Here is a 21625-nt window from a genome sequence, read left to right as displayed (position 1 = left end):
AAAAAAAAAGCACCTAGTCTAAGGGTAAATATATCAGGATGTTGAGTACAGAAATTACTACCATTAACCAAGTTCCCACTGTGTGTTGCTGGAGCCATTCTGTATACATTTAACCTCATGAACTGCTGAGAGGTAGAAATTGGTGCCTCATCTTAGAGACACAGAAACTGAGGCTCAGGGAGATCAATGAAATTGCCTCTCCAGAGTCAGACAAGAGGGGACAGGCGGTACCAGGACCGTGACCTGGGAGTGTCTAGGCCCAACAACCCCTACTCTGCACTGCCCATCCAGGTTTCTTAGCTTTTCTGAGCAATTCGTAATCATGTGATGATTACTCTTCCTTTACCAAAGAGTCCACAGCCTATGGATGTGGGCCATTATGAGGCAGAAAGAAGAAAGACCTAAAAAAAGGAGCCCAAATTACTTTGTAATTTTCCCCAAGAGAAAACTGATAACCACATTTTATCTAAAAGTCGGCCGGTCGGACAAGATTCACATTTAAAATGTGATCTGTGAGTGACTTCCCAATTTCTAGACTTCTGATAGCCACGAAGCCTTCCTACCGGGATGCAGGAGGGGAGAGAAGATCTGCCTTGGCTAACACATCACCTGCGGGAAATGGGAAACAGGGCCCCGGGAGCAGGGCGGTATGAGTGACCCTGGGTCCTGACCGGGCACCGTGGCTCCGGCCTTAATGAAAGTGGGTCCTCTTCCAGGCCTCACGTCCCTGCGCTGACTCACAGCAGCTTTACAGAAAGCTCTGCTTTGGAAACTGTTCTTCAGGCTGTTGAATGAAAAGGCTGTTCATCGTTATTTGGATTCCGATTGAAACTGGACCCTTTGTCTCTGGCTGTGGACCAGTTACAGTTCCAGACAAAGGGACCTTTTCTTTGGCTGGAATTCCTCTGCTTTGGGAAGCTGTGACTGACAAGTGATGGCAAAGTGCATCTGCCTTTAAATGCTTTGGGTTCTGCTAAACTCATTAATGCATCAGATAAAATAGTTCACATTCCAGGCAGAGCTGCCTTCTTCCTCTCCTTCACCCAGCCGCTCGGAGAAAAGAACACATTTGCATTTGTTCCTGTAAAAGGCACGTACACAGCAGTGGGTGTATAGGTAGAGTCTTTGATGCCTTTAAATATTGTAATTGCTCTGGTTTTCCTGCAAAGAAAGGCTTAGAGAGGACCATGGACCTACATGAGTCTTAGGAATACCTGTCAAAAACACAATGGAATTTAGAAGGTTCTTTGGAGACTATGGAGTCATGGAAAGAGCAGGGGATCCCCTCTGTGACTTTGGGCAAGTTCGTTTACCTCTCCCCAAGCCTCGCTTTCCTCTTCTGAAAGAAAGAATATTATTTCCCTCTAATAGATCATGCTGAGGAGTACCTGCTCGTGAGTTTGTGAGCACCAAGCTCTATGCCTGGCTCAAAGTCAGTGTTTAATACATGTCCGTTCACTTCTTCCCTTAAAGCAGCCCCATGCAAAAAAAAAAAAAAAAAAAAGAGGTGTGTTTGAGGGGAAAAAAAAAGAAAAGCAGTTTAATATTTTGTAAGCAAATCTTTGCCATTTGGGGAGCAGGCTTCTCCGTGCAAGCAGGGAGAATGGGGCTTTGCCAACTTGGGAAAATGTCTTCTACGTGAGGAGGAAGAATCTCCCTGTACCTCTGGCAGTTAGTTTAACTGTGGTTTCAAGAAATACTTGGTGTGTACTAAGTAATTGTAGGTTTCCCCCATTGACTTGGGACTCAATGTTCCTCTGTCTGAATTTTGTTTTTTTTCAGCTCTGGCAGTTACAGCAAGGGTTCTCCCCTTTCTGTCTTATTCATTATTTTCATCATTTGTCCCTCCATTTATTCACTCAGAAGCCGTCTCTGAGCACACCAGTGTACCAAGCATGAGCTTGGCAGGGGGATACAAAGAAGAACAATAATGTCCTGCCAAAAGTGTCATTGCAAAGAGAAAAAGTGCTCTTGGTACTCTGCCCAGTGTCCGGAGAGTAGAGTGGGGACCCAGGGGATGCTGGTGTCTGTATGAGTCAGGTCCAGGCAGGGAACAGATGACACACTCGAAGTTTGGAGAAAAGTCAGACAAAGGGTCTGTTTGCAGAGGTGTGGGCTGGTTGTAGGGAAACCCCGATGACCAGGCAGCCCCCTGGGGCCACCCACAGTCTTACCACCCCTAGGTTTGCAGGGGCCCAGCAGGAACCTAACCAACCCACCCTAACCAGCTGCATGAAGAGGCTGCCGGACTAGAGCTTGGTCAAGGATGCAACCATGAGGACAAGCAAGCCATGGGTGAGGTCTACCCACGCCAGTGTCCTGAGACCTACAGCAGGCTGGGGGTGGGCAGGGAAGAGGGGGGACTGACCTCAAGGAGAAGCAGAAGCAGTGAGTTGGTCCCCCCCCCCCCCCCATGGCAGGGATGAGGAGAGGTTTTAGAGATCAGGTCAATATTAAGAATCCTAACAGCTAATGCTAATTTAGTGCTTTCTCTAAGTCAAGCACTGTTTTAAGTGCCTTACTTACAATTGCACTTTTAATCCTCTGAGCAGCCCTAGAGGGAGGTGGAATTTTAGCCCCATTTTGCAGATGGGGAAACTGAGACACAGAGAGGTGCAGTAACTTGCCTAGGATCACACAGCTAAGTCAGCAAGGAAGCCAGAATTCAAACTCTTCCAGTCTGGCTCCAGAGCACTTAGGGTGCAACTGGAGAGCTGGTGGGGGATTCATCGGGCTCACTCTGGTTTCCGGTTCTCAAGGGGAGGGGACTGACTGTAGGTCACTCCTCCCTGCTCAGAACTAGTTAGGCTTTTGACAGGGTCAGGAGGGGCTGGGAGGTGTTTGGAGGTGCTTGTGATCTTCTAAAAAGTGCCAGGTCCGCGGGGGCGGCTGTAGTCACACTCCCGTCTGCATCATCCCTGGATTCTGCAAAGGCATGCCGTGCTTTCCTGATTTGGCCAACACAGCCCTTCCGTGTGGCCTGGTGTCTGTCCTTCCCCTGTAGATGGTAGATGGGCACCTGCCCTGTCCCTTCCCCACCATTGCAGTTTCCAGCCCAGTGAAGTATGTGTAGAGGGCCTTCACTCACCATCAGTCTTCAATCTGACGGTAGTAGCCACCATTCCCAAAGGCTTGACGGAGGCTAGAGATGTGCTGAGCCCCCTGTGTGCCTTCTCTCATGAATCCTCACCGCAAACGGTGCAGCAAGTCTTACTATCATCCCCATTTTACACACTGGGAAACCGAGGTTAAATGTTTGAGTAACTTGCTGAAGGACCCAGGGCTAGTGGGACTGGCTCTGAGCTTTTTTCAGAGACCCCACCCCTGTACTTTCCAGGAGAGACTCGGGTGCCGGCCCTGCGGTCTGGGGGCTGGTATTCCTGAGCCCTCTGGCTGCGTGTGGGAGTTCTGTTCCCTGACCCTTTGTCCGGGTGGCCCGGGCTGCTGACCCAGCCTGGGAGTAGCAGGAGGAGTCAGGAGGTAGTGGGACCCCAGGGGTAGATGTGTCAGGGAGGTCTTCCCAGAAAAGATAGGAAGACAAATCCAGTGTTTGGAAAAGTCAGTCTCCTGTCTTGAGTAGAGGAAGACTTTTAGGTCTGGCTCCAGAGCTTACCTCTGTGGAGTCTGCTGCCATCTCCTGATTGGCAAATGCATTTATATTTTGTATGTATTTTATTTATATTATACATATATACACATATACACATATAAAATCCTGAGAATTCTAAATTCTTTATATTCACCTTAAACCCACTGTGAGCCCTGGCATGCAGAGGGCTTTCTTGCTGCCTGGTGGACCACTGTTCGTCCTTCAGATACCCCCGTAACTCTCATCTCCATTCTGATGAACCTCCATTCCCTCTCCGGGAAATTTGTTCTTTCACCATTTAACCCCTACCATGTGCTAGATCCTGGTTAACTAGTCTCAATTCCAGGGATCCAGCCGTGGCTGAGACCCAGTGCTTGGCCTCATGGAGTTTCTGTTCTAGCAGGGGAGACAGATGGTAAACAAGAGAAATAATCATGCTGGGTGGGAAGATGCTGAGGAAACAGGGGGGGCATGAGGAGTATCGTGGGTAAGTTGTCCCTTTAAACCCAATGGTCAGGAAAGCCGCAGCGGGAAGGGGGTGTTTGCGCAAATACACGAAGGACGCAGAGGGAGTTGCTGTGTGGGCATATGGGAGGAAGTGACACAGACAGAAGGAACAGCATGGGTGAGGGCCCCAAAGCTGATTCAAGAAAACATGGAGACCAGGCCAGCGTGGCCAGGAGGGGAGGCGACAGTCGGGGTGGGCACCAGCTCTGGAGGGCCTTGCCGGCCATCGTAAGGGCTTTGGCTTGTACGCAGAGAAATAAGAAGCTGCCAGAGGGATTAATCACACCCCCTTACTACTTCCCTGTTCTTGGTGCATCTCAGTTAGAGAACCAACCCCCTGCACCGTCGTTATCTCTTTCTCATCCACCTCCCCTTTGAGACCCAAAGAGCAGGACCGAGTCAGATTCATCTCTGCATTCGCTGGGCCCCTCGAAGCACTCCAGAAGTGTTTGTCGAAACGAACTTGAACCAAATGGCAGGTAGCAGCTAGCAGAAGCCTGGGAGATGTGGGCAAAGAGGTCTCATGAGTTGATATACGGGGTGGCAGGTCCCTTGGGGCTCCTGGCTGCCTTACCAGCCAGTACAGGCTGTGAAATCCTTTAGAATCAGGTCATGCCAAGGACCGGAGCACTGTGGGGACCGGGGAGCGGGTGTCCACTGCTGCCTTCACGCCACATCATGTCAGGTGTTTCTGGTGCTGGGGCTGCTGGCCGGCTCCCTAACCAAGGTGTGGCCTTGTCCTGTGCAGGCATGCCTGTGGTCCTGTCGCAAGAGGTGGAGTCTGTTCTTGTGGGCGCTGCTATTCTGGGTGCCTGTGCCTCGGGGGATTTCGCTTCTGTACAGGTATGTGAGGACCAAGGGGTGGGTCGTGGCTCCTCCCCTGTCTGAGGCTGTCCTTCCTCTTGACAGCAGCTCCCATCTTGCAAAACACACATAGGATATAATTAAGAAATGATAGGTTCCAGCCAGGGAAAGCACAAACACTTCTAGCCTCAGACATATTTATTGCGGTTTTCATTTGACTTGGCCTCTCTTGGTGTTGGTCATTCTGTTCTTCTGTTAGTTTTCTTTTTTCTCCTTTAAAATAGCTCTTAAATGATTTCTTTTAATTTCCTGTTGACCTTTTTATTTTTTAATTTTTGTAGCAAATGAAACAGGTAAGTTTCGAAACTTAAGGTTTTCATGTAAATTTCAGATCTCTGTTTGCTTATTTCATCTCCACCTGCCACTTTCCAAATAATTTTGAGGGCTCTATCAATGAGGGACACAAATGAAAATGTTAGTTTAAACAAAAAGAATTAAAAGGGAAAATAAGGAACAAAGATATAGGAAGAAGGAAATAACTTGGTGGCGGAGATGGAGCACACAGTTTGATTCTGAGCTTCCTGGCAGCCAAGACAAAAATGAACACATGATAAGTTGCATAATTCTTGTTTCCAAAAAAGAGGAAACATTAGTGTCTTGTGGGAGAGGAGGCTTTTCCTGCAACCAAGTTGCAAAAGACATCTCACACACGTAGGTTTTACGGAGAGACTCTGAGTGGTAAAATAACAATATTAACAACAGGTTTATGAAAAGGTAGAGAAGCATCAGCGGAGGAGTCTGAGAGCGCAGGCTTTGGACTCCGGCTGCCTAGGCTCAGATCCTACCTTGACTACCTCCTAGCTCTGTGAGCTGACTATTCTGCTCTTCGCTCCATTTCTTTATCTGTAATAATCATCAGGAGCACATTATGAGTTCTTTCCCTAGATCAGGAATGCACACGTAGGCCCATTATTCCCATTTTATAGTTGAAGAAGCTGAGGCATAAAGAAGTGATAGAAGTTGGCCTCCATTGGGACAGCTAGTAAATGCCAGAACCAAGGAGTCTGGCTACCCAGCCTCAATGGAGAATTCAAGAAATATTTGATCAGAGAGCTTAAATGACTTGTCCAGGGTCTCCAGGCCAGGATGAGAAGCTGGGTTTTCCACCAGTAACCCAGTCACTAGAGTGCTATTTATGTACCAAGAACTGTGCTGGGTGCTCTCCCTGTGATCTTCCTGACACCGTAACCTACACGGGCAGCAGAGGTTAGACAACAGAGATCCAAAAAGGTAACAGAACCAAAGGGGACACTATTAGAAACACAGGTGCAAAAGTCTGATTCCGCTGTCTGTCTGTGCACTTTGTACACATTTTGAGACGTATGGTACCCTGCACACTGTCCAAGCACTGGGAACTCATGTCTGTGAAATATCTTTCCCAAGGAATTGAGTCCACTCGTGAATGCTAAGTGGCTTTTAAATGAATTTGGTAATCAAAGATGGTGCAGTTGAATTCTCAGCGATTTCTGGATTTTCTGGTACTCTCTCAAAAACATCGTGTGAGCTTCTTTATTCTTTATTGTTGAAATGTCAATGATTTGTCAATTGTTATTTTTATGTATCTGTTTATGAAGATGTTCTCACCACTAGATGCCCTGCCTGGGACAAATAGTAGCTAAACCAAAACAGTAGAGATGCTCCGAGAGGCCCTGCATAGGATTGCATCATATTGTAAAATGAACATGTCCCTTCATGTGTCCTGTGTTGAAGCCCTAACTCCCAGTGTGATGGTATTTGGAAATTGGCTCTTTGGGGAGCTGACTGGAGTCAGATGAAACCGTGAGGGTGGGGTCCCCATGACGGGCTTAGTGCCCTTCTAAAAAGAGACACCAGAGAGCTGGTGCTTTCTCTCTCTGCCATGTGAGGACCCAGCCTAATGGTGGCCCTCTGCAAATCAGGAAGAGGGCCCTCACCAGAACCTGACCCCTCTGGCACCTTAATCTTGGACTTCCAGCCCCGAGAACTGTGAGAAAATAAATTTCTGTTATTTAAATGCCCAATCTATGGTACTCTGTTATGGCGGCATGAGCAGACTAAGGCACCTCATTTGATCTTGACAACCTCCCTGCCTGAAGGGTAGATGTTTTCATCCTTGTGTTCTATATGGAAGAAACCAAAGCTCAGAGGGGTGTTCAGTAATTTTCCCAAGACTACAGGTAATATGGGGCAGAAGCAGAATTGAAACTAAGGCTCTCTGGATCTATATCCCATCCTGATTTTTCATTCCTTTTATACTTGGTTCAATTTTCTTTCTCCTTTTTGTGTTAAAAATAGTTTTTGGCTTCGTAAATGTTTAAAGCTGTATTTTCTGAAAAGAAATGCCATCGGTCACAAATCAGGAGCTAGTCTGCAGCTTGAACAAAGAGTAGCGTGGGATGGGGCTGCTTCATCAGATAGATACGTAATACCATGACTTTAGGTACCTCAGTGGTATCTTGGTCAAATCTGGAGTTTCTAGCTCCAAGACGATTCCTCTCACATCTTTCCCTAAGTGGAAACTGAACTTAATTCCTCACTGACATCATCGTCACTACATGAGATTTTCCGTGAGTCTTCTGGAACAGAATCTTAGATAGGGTACGTCGAATATTGGGATTGGTGATTCAAGTAGCAGCTGCAAGTCTCACAACATTTTAAAGACAACCTCCTCTCTCTTATTAAACCCAAGGAAGTATGAGCCCCTTGTGACTGGAATTTCCAGGAGACACTATAATCTAGTAAAGAGAGCCCCCCGCCGAGAGAGCCCTGGAAGCTCCTCTGTCATTGTATCCCCAAGAGAATCCCGTCATCCTGACCCCTGTGCTTGTTGTCGATCTTCAGGCAGTGTCACCTGGCCTCTCCAGGTACTTGCTTTATTTCCTTACTTCCTGTTTAAAAAAGTGTTTGAAGAAGAATTGCCACTCACATGGGACTGTTGAGATAAAGAGCCTTGAAAACTCTAATGACCTGCACTCTAATGCCCCTGCTATAATTATGAACATTGCTGTAGTCATTACGTTCAGAACCGCTTTGGAAATGTAAATGCACATAGGCCTGTCTTCATTCACCCCTCTCCAAAGAAGAGGCACCAACCCGTGTGCCCCAGGCCTGGGGACGAGCTCAGGATTCTGGCAAGTTGATGTGAAACAGAATTGCTTTCTCCCTGTGATTCACATTTTTCAACCAGAACTTCAATACAGTTTGTTCTTTGAACTTCAGAGATCCTACTTGGTCTTCAAGGTGCCTGCTACTCCTTCCTTTAAGAAAGTTGAGTGATTCCTGCCAGCAACTCAATGTTGCTTTCTCTTCTCATAGGCCACACAGCCGGTGGTTAGAGGGAGGATTTCAGTTTACACTACCATAGTGTGCAGACTTTGGTAGACCCAGCCAGAGTCATCTCCTCCAGATGAACGAAAGACTAGGAAGAGTTGAGAGGACCCAGGCTACAGACCAAGGAAAGCAGTCCTAGGGGAGACAGGTTTTCCCGATTTTCTGGGCCCATGAGTGGGTGTCTTTAGCGAGGGGTACAGCCCTGTGCCTTCCTATAGTGATACCAGTAGGTCAGAAGGATTCAGAGTTGCAGTTTTTACTTATAATAATTGCAAACCTGTCTATATATTGCAATTCTGGGGAAATTTTATCAGATGGCGAGGGATCGTGGATAGAATGTTCGGGTGGGATATTAAGGGGAGAGATTAGTCAGCATGACGTCCATTACTATTTCAAGTTTTGAAGCCTGCCCACAATGCCTGGCCTCCACTTTTTGTTCTTTTATTCGTTCATGTGGCCATCCTCATAGTCTCTCTCTCTTTCACTCTTCCCTGCTTCCTTCCTGCCCTCCCGTCCCTTAGACATCGAAAGCTTCCTGCTAGTCCCACTTTCAAATGAGGATTTCACAGAGGGTACTGATGCAGCCATCCATCTGTATTAAAGAACAGAATGACTAATAGTATCTTAAAGAGTTGTCTCTCTCTCGAAATGGTGTTCTCCATTTAGTAGTTCTCAAAACTCTACCTCCAATAGATAGTGCGGTGAGTATCATGGCACGGTTATCTTCACGGATGTCTCAGATCCGCAGCTTAATCAGTAAAATGGAATCAAACCACAGAGATGTCACCTCATGGTAAAAGTTCAACTATTGAGTAAGTGGGAGGGGACGCAAGGGGGTGTCTTCCTTCCTCCTTTTATTCACGGGAATATGGAATCCACGCAGTCTTGACCTCTGTGACCTTTCCATCTGACCACTCCTGATCTCCCAGAAGTCACCCCTCCTCACTCCCTTGGCTGTCCATGCACTACAAAATGATTCTCTAATTCTGAATGTCCTAGAAAGCAAATAATTGTGATTAGAAAGTTGTGAGCATCCCATAACCCTTCTGCAGGCTCCCAGGCCCTGGAAAAGGAGCAAACTGGAAAGAAATACGTCCATGAAATACCAATGTGCTCACATTCTCTAAGCACAGGCGGTAGTGAAGTTCGAAGAAATGCCAAGGATACATGAAACAAGAAACCAGTTTCAAGATGCTGTGAAAGAAACTCAGTCAAAGGGCAAAGAGGCAGAAATACAAAATGACTTTCCACTTTCTGCTTCCTGCAGGCTCCTGCAGATGTCATTAGCTTTCTGTAATTTCTTATCTTAAAAGACAGGGCTTTCTTCTTGTTGTTGTTCCCAATCTATTTATATGAAAAAAGCTTTAATTCTAACAGTGCTATTTATGTGGACACTTGCTCCTCCCACCCGCCCAAAAAAAAGCAGCAGAGGAAGCCTCTGAAGCAAAAGTCAGCAAAAGGGGACTGTGACAAGAGATGAAGGAGAATTCCCCAATCAATGTAAGGCGCGTACCAGTATAAAGAAAATAAGCCCTTGGAATCAACCAATTAATCAAAATCTTTCTTCCTCCCACGGTGTGAGGGTTGCCGCCTCTGTAAGCCATTGACTCCATGTGTTCCCACCATCAGCTTTCCTTGTCACGTCCCAGACGGACTCCTGTGTCTTGCAGACCAGTATGTGTAAGTGGCCTGTTGAGAGCCGTGATTACTCACCCTTTCTGTGCTGTGCGCCCACAAGAGAAATCATCCTCACTGACCACAGTGGTCTGCCCTCGAGGTCAGGCCTTGCAAACATCCTCATCGCTTTGCTGAAGCCTCTCCTTCTATTGTTTTTTTAAAAAGTTTACTTCCTTCAGAGCCAGTTATATTCATCACCTATTCGGTGCTTCAAAGCCTGTGATTTCATATATGACACAGTACGTCTTCATTCTGTTTTATTCTGTGGGATTCCACTCTCTGTGAGTTTGAGATTCATTTGGCTTTCTGTCACCAGCTACTTGCCCGTTTTACATTCTGCAAAGTAAAGCTGATGATTGTGATTTTAGTTGCTGGAGGTTTGGAGAGACTGACAGATCATGGATGTTCAGAAATTGGAAACCGTCCCATTTCTTGGCACATTCAATCTTGATTTGCTTTTTTTTTTTTCCTTTTCCTGGGCTACAAGTCATTAGTCATGTTCAATGGGAAAAAAATAAGAAAATTCAGTGAAGCTGAAAGAAAAATCCAAACACACTGATCTTACTACCCTAAAATCGCCAGTATGGAAGATTCTGGTTTCTATACCTTTAGTATTTTTATACATACTTTGAAACTGCTTTACACTTTTTTAAATTTCAAAAATGTGTTCATACAATGCATCGTGTTCTGTAGTTTGTCTCTCCACCCAAAAATATGTAGTAAACATTCTTATTTGTCATTTTTATGGATTGCATAATTGTATATCCCATGGAATATATCAGTGCTTATTTCACCAGTCCCCTCGTTTTGAATATTTATGTTGTCTCTGTTGGTTATAAAGAATGCTGCAGCTGACATCTCCATAGCTGAATTTTTGCAGATACCCTAAGTTATTTCCATAAAATAAATTAGGCAAATATAATTGTTTGGCCAAAAAGTTTCCCAACTTTTAGAATTCGGATACGTACTTATCCTCCCACCAACGGTGGATGAAAATCCAGGGCTCCCATTTCTGGTGTATGAGGAGTCTGTTGTTGTGAATTTTAGCTCCATCTAGCTTTCTTCCTCAGGCCCTTTATAATCCTATTCATTTCACATATGGTCCTGATATTATCAACTTTCTTTAGTAGCCTTTTGCCCTTTGCTGCTTAAGCATGTGTTTCTGGAGATAGGAGACTCTGGTTTCTAATTAAATAGATTCAGATTTCTGATTGAATTTTCTGAGTGTCCTGTCCCATATGTCAATGCCTCATAGAAAGTCAACAGAAAATCCTGGAATGAGAATTAGTAGTTTAAAGAAGGATTAAATTAAGAATGTGATGCTGGCCCTAACATTCATTATACTTATTGCCACACCTGGTTAACAGTACATTCTTATCTTTTCAAGAATCACTCCCTCTCTCCCCCAAAAAAGGGGGGGGGCAACACATTCAGGTTCTAATTAATTGTAAATCTCCTGTTCTACTTTGCAGAATGGAATCATGGATATAAAAGTCAAAATATTAGCTCAAAATTAGAATTCTGTTTTTAGGCAATTATTTCAATAGATGATATATAACATTCGACTCTCCTGCTCCTTACAGGGTGATCTAGGAAGAGGGCCTGTCACTTTCCATCCCTTACCATTCATACAATCTTTGTGGCAATGAGTGGGTGTGTAACAGTCCCTAGTGTGCACATGAGACTCTGAAACATGGAGACATAATCAAGCCGTACTCGATACAAAGTCCATGTTTTTTTTATCCCATCAAACCATATCCCAGTAAATATATACACTTTGCCCAGGAAAAGCGTAGATTCCAACATGGCAGTGCAGCCGACCTTCACCGGGTGGTATGGTTTATAGAAATTCTCAGCAGCACACATCTGTCATCACTGTTTGGGTATCAAGTACAGAAACAAAAATAAGTATGCCCTCTTTGGTTTGGAAATTTTCCGATTCCTTTGCCTGGAGAAGACTTCATACCATGCCCACCAGTATTGTTTTGTTTTATTTTATTTTATTTTATTTTATTTTATTTTATTTTATTTTATTACTTATTTTGCTTTTAATCATAATCCACCCATTTACTTTTTATAGAGGTAGATACAGAAAAGCACTTTGATTCAGAGCTTTAATCAAGGACACTTTATACTATTGTTATTAACACAAAAATTTAAGCTAACATTTTTTTTCCCCCAAATATGTCCCTCCCCTTTTTTTAGTTAGGAACTTAAGAATTGGACTTTTTATAAAAGCAAACAATGGCCAAACCTCTCCTGAGCCCTTTAGAAACCCAGAAGGATTACAGAACTGTATTTCTAAAATAGAGTTTACCAAACTCTTTAACTTGTTTTGTTCAAGACGACATTTCATACTGGTTCAAGTCTGAAAAGATATATAAGATCTTTCTATGGAAACAAATACTTGCAAGTAGTTGACTTCCCATTGTAATGATCATTCATAATAAAATTCCCTTTTGGAATAAACTGGAAATGAATAGGTTGCATATAATTTTTTTTTCCATCACACTGTGGTAACTAATGAAGAGCAGATCCATGCTCTGTAAGTTTAATGTTCAGAACAATAAATTGGGCTATGGACCCAAATAGGAGACCAGGAAAGACAAGACCTTTAGTTAAGTCAGGAATTTTCCATAATTGGGGAAAAGGCCCTAAAAGATGACACACACGATACTCACAAACATACACATGTATATACATGTCTGCATACCACATGATGTTGGACAAAGTTTGATTCCAAGTCATGGGATGTACAGAGGTTGTACTGAAGTCAGTGAAAGAGTTTTGGTTGCAGCATTGAGGCAAGTGATCAAGAAATATTCAAAAATTAAAAAAAAAATTGCGCTTGTTTATCGGAGGTATCTGGGACTCTGCAGTGAGCCATAGGAAAGGACCTTGTGTTCAGAAAGTTGAGTGGCATGTCTTTCATAACATGCATATCCAAATAATTCGAACATTTAGAAATTTGATACCACGTTAAAAGTCGTATATGAGGACATTTCCTATCCTGTTAGAATAATTTTACAAATGAGGCAGCAGAGGGGAAATGACTTACCAAAGCCAATGGCTAGAAAGGGATCGAGCCAGAATCCAAGGCTTAGCTTAAGATTTCAAAGCTAAGGGTTATTCAGCTTTGTCACAAATGGAAATGGATTCTTCTGGGGCTGAGTGTGATTGCTATTGTTTAAAAAACTAGTACCAGTTCAAAAAACTAGTTGTTGACAGGGCACCTGAGTGGCTCACTCCGTTAAGCGTCTGCCTTCAGCTCAGGCCATGCATGATCTCAGAATCCCGGAATCGAGCCCTGCATTGGGCTCCCTGCTCACTGGGGTGTCTGCTTCTCTCAGGCTCTCTCCCTCTCAAATAAATAAAATCTTTTAAAAAATTAAAATTAAAAAACTAGTTGTTTAAAAAATAGACAACTAGAATTTGGATGTACCTTAAAATGTCACTGTGTTAGTCCACACCTCCACAGAGGGCACTCTCAAATTAGGATAATTTTAGAGAATTTAGTAGAGAGACTGTTCACAGGACTGTAGACCAGGGCATGGAGAAGTCACAAGGGAGGATGTGGTACCCTGGGGTTTGTAACAGTTGGACCTTAAGAGGTGAAGAGCACAGTTGCTGGAACCCCAGAACAGAGGCCTCTGTGGAAACTACTGAGTCAGCCTGCTTGTCAGTGACTGTGGAAGGAAAGAGCTGAGTTACTGACCTCCTTTTCCTCCCACTTTCTGATTTACAGCTGGGTTCCCCATTGGCTGGACTCAGAGTCAGAGGGAACTCATTGATATAGTTGGTACAAGTGAGCCTGGCAAGGCCCGGAGAAGGGTGGGGAGGGGGTCTCTGGGAGCACATGCAAATGACCAACACAGTCATCTAGGCTGGGCTATTAGGTTGGTCTCTGGACCAGAGGCCAATCTGTGAAAGGTTTGTTACTGATTTGCAATGAGATAAGGGACTTGCATCAGAACGCTCATACTAAAATGTTCCCGATGAAAGAGTCAGTGTGTCCACATTCTGGGGCAAGCTCCTTCTGGCATTATGGCCGGGCTGTTCGAATGCCACTGATGGAGACTCCATAGCAGACAAGGACAGACATCCTAGGGTCTTCAAAAGGTGCTCCTTGATTCCTGCTTTCAATTTCCTGCCTTACCTCTGCTAAAAAAAAAAAAACTAATACTGTCCTGCACATCTTCTGAGTGGGGCACTTGCTAAGGCGCTTTAGATGATACTTAATTCTTGCAAGTTAGGTTCTTTACAGATAGAAAACTGAGTCTCGGGAAGTTTAAGTCATGTGCCCGTGGTCTGACAGCTAGCAGTGGCAGAGCTGTCAATCAAGTCCAGATCTGATGCCAATCTCTTTACTCTTCTTATGTCGAGACTGTCCTGGGGCTGTTCTTAAAATTACCTAATGCTCACACCCAGGAAATAATGCAGGATTATAGGGGGATTGCCTTGTTTGGACATCCATGCCTGTGTTCTCTGTTGTCCGTAACAACCAAGTCATGGTTTCTGGCAATAGATGCACCCAATGCCCAAAGAATCAGATGGCACCATTTTAAGTCCCATGTTTCTACATTTCACAAGGCCTTTCCTGACCCAGACAGCCAGATCAGAAGGTGAAGTCGGTTTATTTCTAAGTGGCTATTGTCTGTTTCCATCTCTTTTTAAACCTGGGAGGTCGAGAAGATGATGGGGAGAAAGAATTCATGAGAGGGATGCATTTCCTTAGAAATGTTATTAATTGGCTGGGCAAAACAAGAGAAGGAAATAAAATAGCTCTCCTTACTAAGTAAAGGCATCTCCTTCCCTTAGCTCATTAAAAATTAAAAGCACTCTTGGTTTAAGTAGGGCAAATTAGTAATTAAGTGCTATATAATCAACTTGTGTAAACATAATATTGAAGGGGAGGCCGAATTAATCACTCCACTGGCTTGTTTTTGCCCCTATTAATGTACCTTTTACTCGGGTCCTTCCTGTGATGTCAGGATGCATTTTCTGCTCTCCTCCACTGCTGGAGTTCAGGTGGGCTCTGCGAGCTCAGCTGACAGATGCCAACGGACTAGATGGGGAAAAGGCATGCATGTGGGCCTTGATTCAAGTAGGTGATGAGTCTCCCTGTTTAATTCTTTTTTTTTTTTTAAGATTTTATTTATTTATTTGAGATAGAGAGTGAGAGAGAGAGAATGAGCCACGGCGGGGGGGGGGGGGGGCAGAGGGAGAGGGAGAAGCAGACTCCCCGATTAGCAGGGAGCCCGACGCAGGACTACGTCCCAGGACCCTGGGTTCATGACCTGAGCCGAAGGCAGATGCCCAACTGACTGAGCCACCCAGGCGCCACATCCCTATTTAATGCTTTAAGCCAGGGTTCAGTAGCAGGAGTCTACCATGCGACAAAGACGGTCCTAGATGGCCATATGACAAAGATGAATGAAATGTATCTCAGTACCCTCATGGTTCCAATCTAGTGGGGAGGAAATGGACATAGACAGATACCATTATGAAAAAGTCTATACCAAGTGAATGGCAAAGACCTCAGGGCCTTGCTTGGGCTCAAATCATGGCTCTGCCACTTACCTTGGGTGAGTTACTTAATTTATCTGTGCCTCAGATCCTTCATCAGTAGAAGATAACCATAATATCTGCATCATAGGTGTATCATCTCACAATTTGTGTTGTAAGAAGTAAACACGTTAGAACATGTAAGGTGAAATAGTGTTCAGTTAATGTTGGCTATTATTTGTTTAAACTACAGTTGCTATACAATGGGATGATGGACCACCAATGAAAGAGTGTCTTCCACTGTCTTGAGGGCTGGGTAAGCCCTTGAAAGGCAACATTTGAACTGGGCCATGGAGGATTAGCTAGTGATGGAGCTGGAACTTAGGGGAGGGGCCCGTATGACCCCAGGTCTGCTCTTAACCTTTGCAGTGGAGGGGCTTCTAGAAAGCAGAGAAAGGAACCTGTGCTTCAGTCCTACACAAATCTCTCTCCTTTTCAGCTCAACACAATAAATACTAGTAATTGCTGGAGCATCAGTTGTGTGGTGTTCTGTTAGCTGCCTGCCAGGGATCAGGGGTGGAAGAGGGTAAGTGAGCTGAATCCATTGTGGACCAGATGAGAGGAAATAATGGGGTGGAAGAGAAAAAGTAGCCCTCTAAGTGATTTGCTACACTCCAGGGTGTGGCTTCTTCTCGGCCTGCTAGCTGTGTGAACTAACCCGGCTGGGCAAGCTACTTAATTTCTCTGAGCCTCACTTTCATGTTAACTGACCCACTGAGTTACTGCAAAGTTGCCTGGCGCACAGGAAAACACTAATGTCATTTCCTGTATTAATTTCATCCTCGTAACAAACCTGTGAAGTAGGCGGTATCGTTGTTCCCCTTTATAAAGCAGGAAATTGAGACATCAAAACATCAATACGCTGGCCTAAGGTCACATCGTTGGCTAGTGTGGAATGAAGGTTTCAACTCAGGCGGTCTTACGGCAGACCCACCCTGCCACCCCCCTGCAGCCCAGTGCTTCGGAGGGCACCTAGAGCTAGATTTACATAACATGTGCTAGAGATAGAACAGGCGCCACATGATTATGTCCAGGCTCCTCACTCACAAGTAAGGAAGAAATTCTCTTTCTTGTGGTTGAGGGAAAGGTACAGCTGAGCGCATCTTAGTATGATAACCGTTTAGCCATGGTAACGCTTTAGCAGGTGGGGCAGGCCAGAGGAATGACCAGCCATTGGATGCAATGAGAATGCAACTGCTTGCTCTGATCTTGGAAGTTCTGCTCAGTGAAGAAAACAATTTGTTTATTTATCATTTATACTCTATTTCCGTAAAGGATTTGAGGAAGCTTATAATATCTGAATAAGCAGAATAAAACTAAGCAAAATAAAACTCACAAATCAGAAACTATGCAGAAAGAAGAGAATACACCAACCACTTAGACTAGGGGATCCGCAAATTCATATGCCTTCAGGTGACAGGTAATCCATATAAACATGGGGAGATACCAGCAAAGGGCAAAATAATTTGATTCTTTGCCAAGTTGTAGAGTGTATACTCTGTATGAGGACATTGAAACTCAAATTATTTTAACCCTGAATTGGTGAGTGCCAAACCAAACAGATTTATGGGACGGAGTGGCCTATAGGTCTCTGACCCATAAATAAGGGAATTACTCTGAGCTTCCAGGCAGCCAAGACGAAACTGGGAATGTGTCAAGTGCTGTGGTATCCACGGACTCAAGAAAGTATACCAGTTCACCAAAAGAGACTACATTTTCCCTGGTACGAAATCCTAAAATTGCTCTTGCTTTAAAAACCAACCTAAAAAATCCTTCCATGGAACTTTCACAGAAGCAGCAGCAGAATTCATCATATACTAGTTTGTGAAGAGCCCAGAGCATGATATTGAAACTTGACTTCAAGTAAAGGATCGCCGGGGTTTATAACTTTCTGAAGGTGTCGCTTGACCCAGGGGTACAGCTGAGAACATGCAGCATGGTCGATGGATGGCATGGCCCTTCACCTCTCCTCCCTGAATATTTCTGCCTTCAGCCAGCTTTACAAGCAAAGCTGTATCGGTGACCCAGGAGTGTCTTAGGGGACCTCAGTACCAAAGCTTTTCACCAGCCTGGCATCGGGGAAGTGCTAAAATGAAGCACCCATCAATCGAGAAGGGCAACAGATGTTGAAGCATATCAAATATCAGTAAACAGCAAGCCTGCAGAGGCCACTGAACTTGGCATCCTCTTAGCAAAAATATCCTGTTGCCTTCAAGAGGGAACACCATGGACTTACATAAACTGCATTAAGTGATGCATTTTTTTTTTTAATCTCTACTTTTTTTTAAGGGCACATTTAATGCTCACAGCGTTCTAGGCTTTCAGCCCTAGAAATGTAGGTCTTCAAAATATCCTCCCAGTAATTATGAGAAGTTTCCGCTTATCCGGTACCCTCCCTTTTTCTGTTAGCACTATGATTCATATTATAAATAATAGCTAGAACCAGAGTTAAGAGCACTGACTCTGGTATCCCCTAAATCTGTGTTCTAATCCTGTGTTCTAATGTTATAGCCCTGCCTTCGGTCAGCCCCTTCTCCGCTCTAAGCCGGTTTCTTCATTTGTGAAAATAAGACTGTTAAGAGTGCGTACTTCATAAGTTTGTTGTGAAGATTCAATGACATGATATGTATAAAGTATTTAGTGCAGTTACCGGTATGAATAAACTTTCAGTGCGAGTCGGACAAAATTATAGTGATATCTATGTCAATCCTATTATTAGCTGACTGTCTAAATCACACACTGTGCCATTGCTTTGGATGTGTTACTCAAAGATGGCTAGGATGGTCATTTGCCGGTTTGCTCTCAGATAGCTTTATTCTCCCCTTCCCCCATCCCCTGGCCACACTCTGCTCTGTATTACATTTCCCAGGCTCCCTTGCAGCTGGCCCCTGGGTAAGTTTGGCCAGTGGGGGATACCGGTGGAAGACCCGACGGTCAGGAAGAGGGGAGTCGTTAGGTCAACTCTCCCTTTACTAGAAAAGCAGCTGCTGCAGCTCCCATGTGATTCCAGCTCCCAGCCTCTTCCTTTCATCCTCCACTTCTGGCCACTCAGCCCTACTTTGGTTTCAGTTCCAGCCTGGCATCCCCAGCTCCCGGCTCTAGCCACCCCACGGCCTCCCATCGTCCCCCTGATCCCCAAAAGGGGTGGCAGCTTTCTGCTGTCACTGATCTCTTGAGTTGTGGCAACATTATCTTCTTGGCTTTTTGTTTTCTTCAGTCACCTATGAAACCAACTTCTTGTATTAAATTCTTCCTGTTGAAAGACCTTGAGTCATTTCGGTTCTCCTGCCTGGACTCTGCTATGGCTGCTTTTTAATTATGAAAAGAGAAGTCAGTCCTTACAGTGAATTCACTTCTGCTCTTCTCTCCCTATTGGAATGAGCTAGGCTACCTGGAGAAGGAGGGCTGGTTACCATGGAGAGCAGTTCACTTTCACTAAGTGATGCCCAAAAGACAGGGAACTGACCTAAGCATCTTTACTGAATACCTGACTTTGAATAACCCAACTCTAAGTTAGGCTTTGAGGCCAACAGCATCACGTAGCTTACCGCCTCTCCAAGGAGACAAGGCTTGGTTACAAGTTAGAGTCAGGCACAATTCAGGGTAGTGCCCAGACTAGTGCTACTCTTGTTTGAGCCAGAGCTCAGGACCATTCACTATTTTAAGTGAGTCACTGTGTTAGGTATGTGATTATTCACACCCCCATGAATAAGAAAATGGAAGCTCAGAGAAGGCAAGTGATTTGCCAAGTCACACAGATATTAAGGAATTGAACTTAAGTTTATAGGTCTCAGAGCCTGTTGGTTTATTAGAGAATTGTATCTGTTCCTCAGAGTCTTCCAAGCTTTCTTCCTGGTTCAAAGCAGATAGTAAGGAAGCCGCATGCGTGACTCCTATTGCTGTGGTCTTCTTTTAAAAATTTCCTTATGGGACAATATTTAACTGTTCTTACCTAATTCTCACAATATTTGGAAAGTATCGTTTCCGTTTTTACAAATGAGTAAACAGACTCACAAAACTGAAAGAACTCACCCAAATTCTACTGGGTGTTAATATTCAAGCTGGAAATTGAATGCAGGTTTTTCTGTCCCCAAGCACACACTCTTTCTACAGGTGATATCAGAGTGCTGGATTATGTGGTATAGGGCCAAGCATTTTTTACAAATAAAAAATACATTAAAAATTTAAAAAAAAAAAAAAAGGAAAAGCCACCTTCAAGTGGCTGATAGGCTAGATAAATAAAAATGAAGCAACCTAAAGCCAGAGCATGTCAGTACATCATCTACTCTCTGATAACTAACAGCCAGAAGCAGGAAAGAAAGAGAAGCATGGTTTGGGATAAGAAGTGGGGCTTGAAGTGGAAATGTTAACCTCCAGTGAGCAGAGAAACAGCAGGAAGAGGACTTTTCTGGAGGTGCTGGTGAGAGCAAAGGAATAAACACGGATGGAAGGAAGATCAGCTCAACCCCTGGGAAGAGCCCCAGGTCGGAATAGCAAGAGAGAAGGCTGTGTATAATGACTCAGTTGTTTGGAGGTGGGGATTGTTAACTATAAACAGATCAATTAGGAATTTGATCAGGAGTCTTGGGAGAATCCTCTCCCCAGCATCCCTTGACTCTCTTGTTAAAAACAAAAAAGTTGTAGGCTAATAGTCTCATTTAAAAAAAAAAAAAATCAACATTAGTGCTTCCTAGGTGATAACACTGCTTCCTGCTTAAGAAAAATAGCCTATACATTATTTTAGCCTGGGAGTAAGAACAAAGCTTTATTATCTCTAGTTTTGAAGAGTCCCTGAAATAGAAGGGGAACACTCTTCAAATGCCCCCTAGAAACTGTCCCATTTCACTAGAGCACATCTATCTGTGTATAGGGGGTTTGAAACATACCACGTTTGAGGATTTCAGGATAGAGAAGGCACCTTTTGAGACAATGCCACTGGGCTGTGGGAATCAAGCAAAACCCACCATGCACCAGCTCAGAATCTACCCCTCTCCCCTCCCCACCACCCTCCCTGTCAACTGACACCTGTGCCGGACGAGCCCGTGTGTTGGATGGAGTCGGTCAGAGTGAAATTCCTACCAAGTTGGCCGTGTCAGTTTCACCTGTCAGCATCTCTGATGAGGAGGGATCCTGGCAGACCAGACGGTTTGGGTAATTGGATTATAGCGGTTGTCTTCATCTCAGTAAGCTGACTAACCACTGCAGACGCCGGAGGAGAAATTCATAGACAACCCTGAAGTGGAGGTTCAAGCAAGTGCTTAGACTTACTAGGAAACAGCCGGCAGTAGTGGGTCCAGCATACTGTGGTGCGGTGGGGAGCTGGGACCCCTGTCTTCAGGGGGCTCCTGAAAATGATTCATGTAGTATGCAGTGGCCCCTGTCCCTATCCTTTTTGTATATTAAGTCACTAGAGTCCCATGAGGTCCTGACATGAGTTGTGCTTTGCATTCTAGGAGGGCTGAATTACAAAGAGGTTAAGTACTTTCCCAAGGTCACAAGGCTGGTGAGCTGTGAACCCAACTTGGATGTTCTGACCCTAGAGTCTGCTCACTGGGATAATACTGAAACCCATCTCTGTAAAGTTGCTTTGGGAAACTCCTCTTGGTAAGGTTCACCTCTACCCTTCTCTGTCCCCCTGTGCTTACCTCTCATGCCGCCCTTAGATGCTTCAGTGTCCCCTTACCCCATTAGAGCGGGAGCTTCCAAGTAAGGGGCGTGTCTTCTTCATCCTTAACCAGTAGTAGGTGCTGGATAAATGTATGTTGTACTGAACTGGAGGTGAAATTTTATAGGTATTTGGCTGGTTACACAGAAAGCCAGCCACTTCAAGCTGTGGTGCCTCTGTGGATAGACTTGGATTTAAAGTCTTTAACAGATAAAATCCTATCCAAGACCACCTAGATTATAGCTGAAACAGCTCTCCCTCTTCACACCAATACTCGCTCCAAACTGCTCCTTATGATTCTCAGTTACCCTCATGTTTCAAAAATAAGCTCCCCCATCCTGAGTGGTTCAGTTACGGAACAGCCCAATGTGTGAGCTGGGGCAACAAGTCTACCTCTTTGGGCCTCTGATTCCTCATATTTAGACTGAAAGAATCAGGTCTAGTTTTCA

At 44.6% G+C, this 21625-nt stretch overlaps 1 protein-coding gene across 15 annotated transcripts in view; it reads left to right on the top strand.

Moving 5' to 3' along the window:
• FGGY (FGGY carbohydrate kinase domain containing) overlaps positions 1-21625 on the top strand; it is a 427695-nt gene that overhangs the window by 307502 nt on the left and 98568 nt on the right. For all 15 annotated transcript variants that reach the window (XR_004302223.1, XM_032427727.1, XM_032427768.1 and 12 more), the window contains one exon: positions 4845-4939. Coding sequence is in view for 14 of the 15 variants with exons in the window: in XM_032427727.1 (XP_032283618.1) it covers positions 4845-4939 (95 nt within the window). In the remaining variant the exon portion in view is untranslated. The remainder of the gene's footprint in view (positions 1-4844; positions 4940-21625) is intronic.

The sequence above is a fragment of the Phoca vitulina genome, unplaced genomic scaffold, assembly GCF_004348235.1.
Source record: "Phoca vitulina isolate PV1807 unplaced genomic scaffold, GSC_HSeal_1.0 scaffold2, whole genome shotgun sequence".
NCBI classification, from domain to species: Eukaryota; Metazoa; Chordata; class Mammalia; order Carnivora; family Phocidae; genus Phoca; species Phoca vitulina.
The sequence above is the reverse complement of the archived record's forward strand: the minus strand, read 5'-3'. Positions and strand labels throughout refer to the sequence as shown.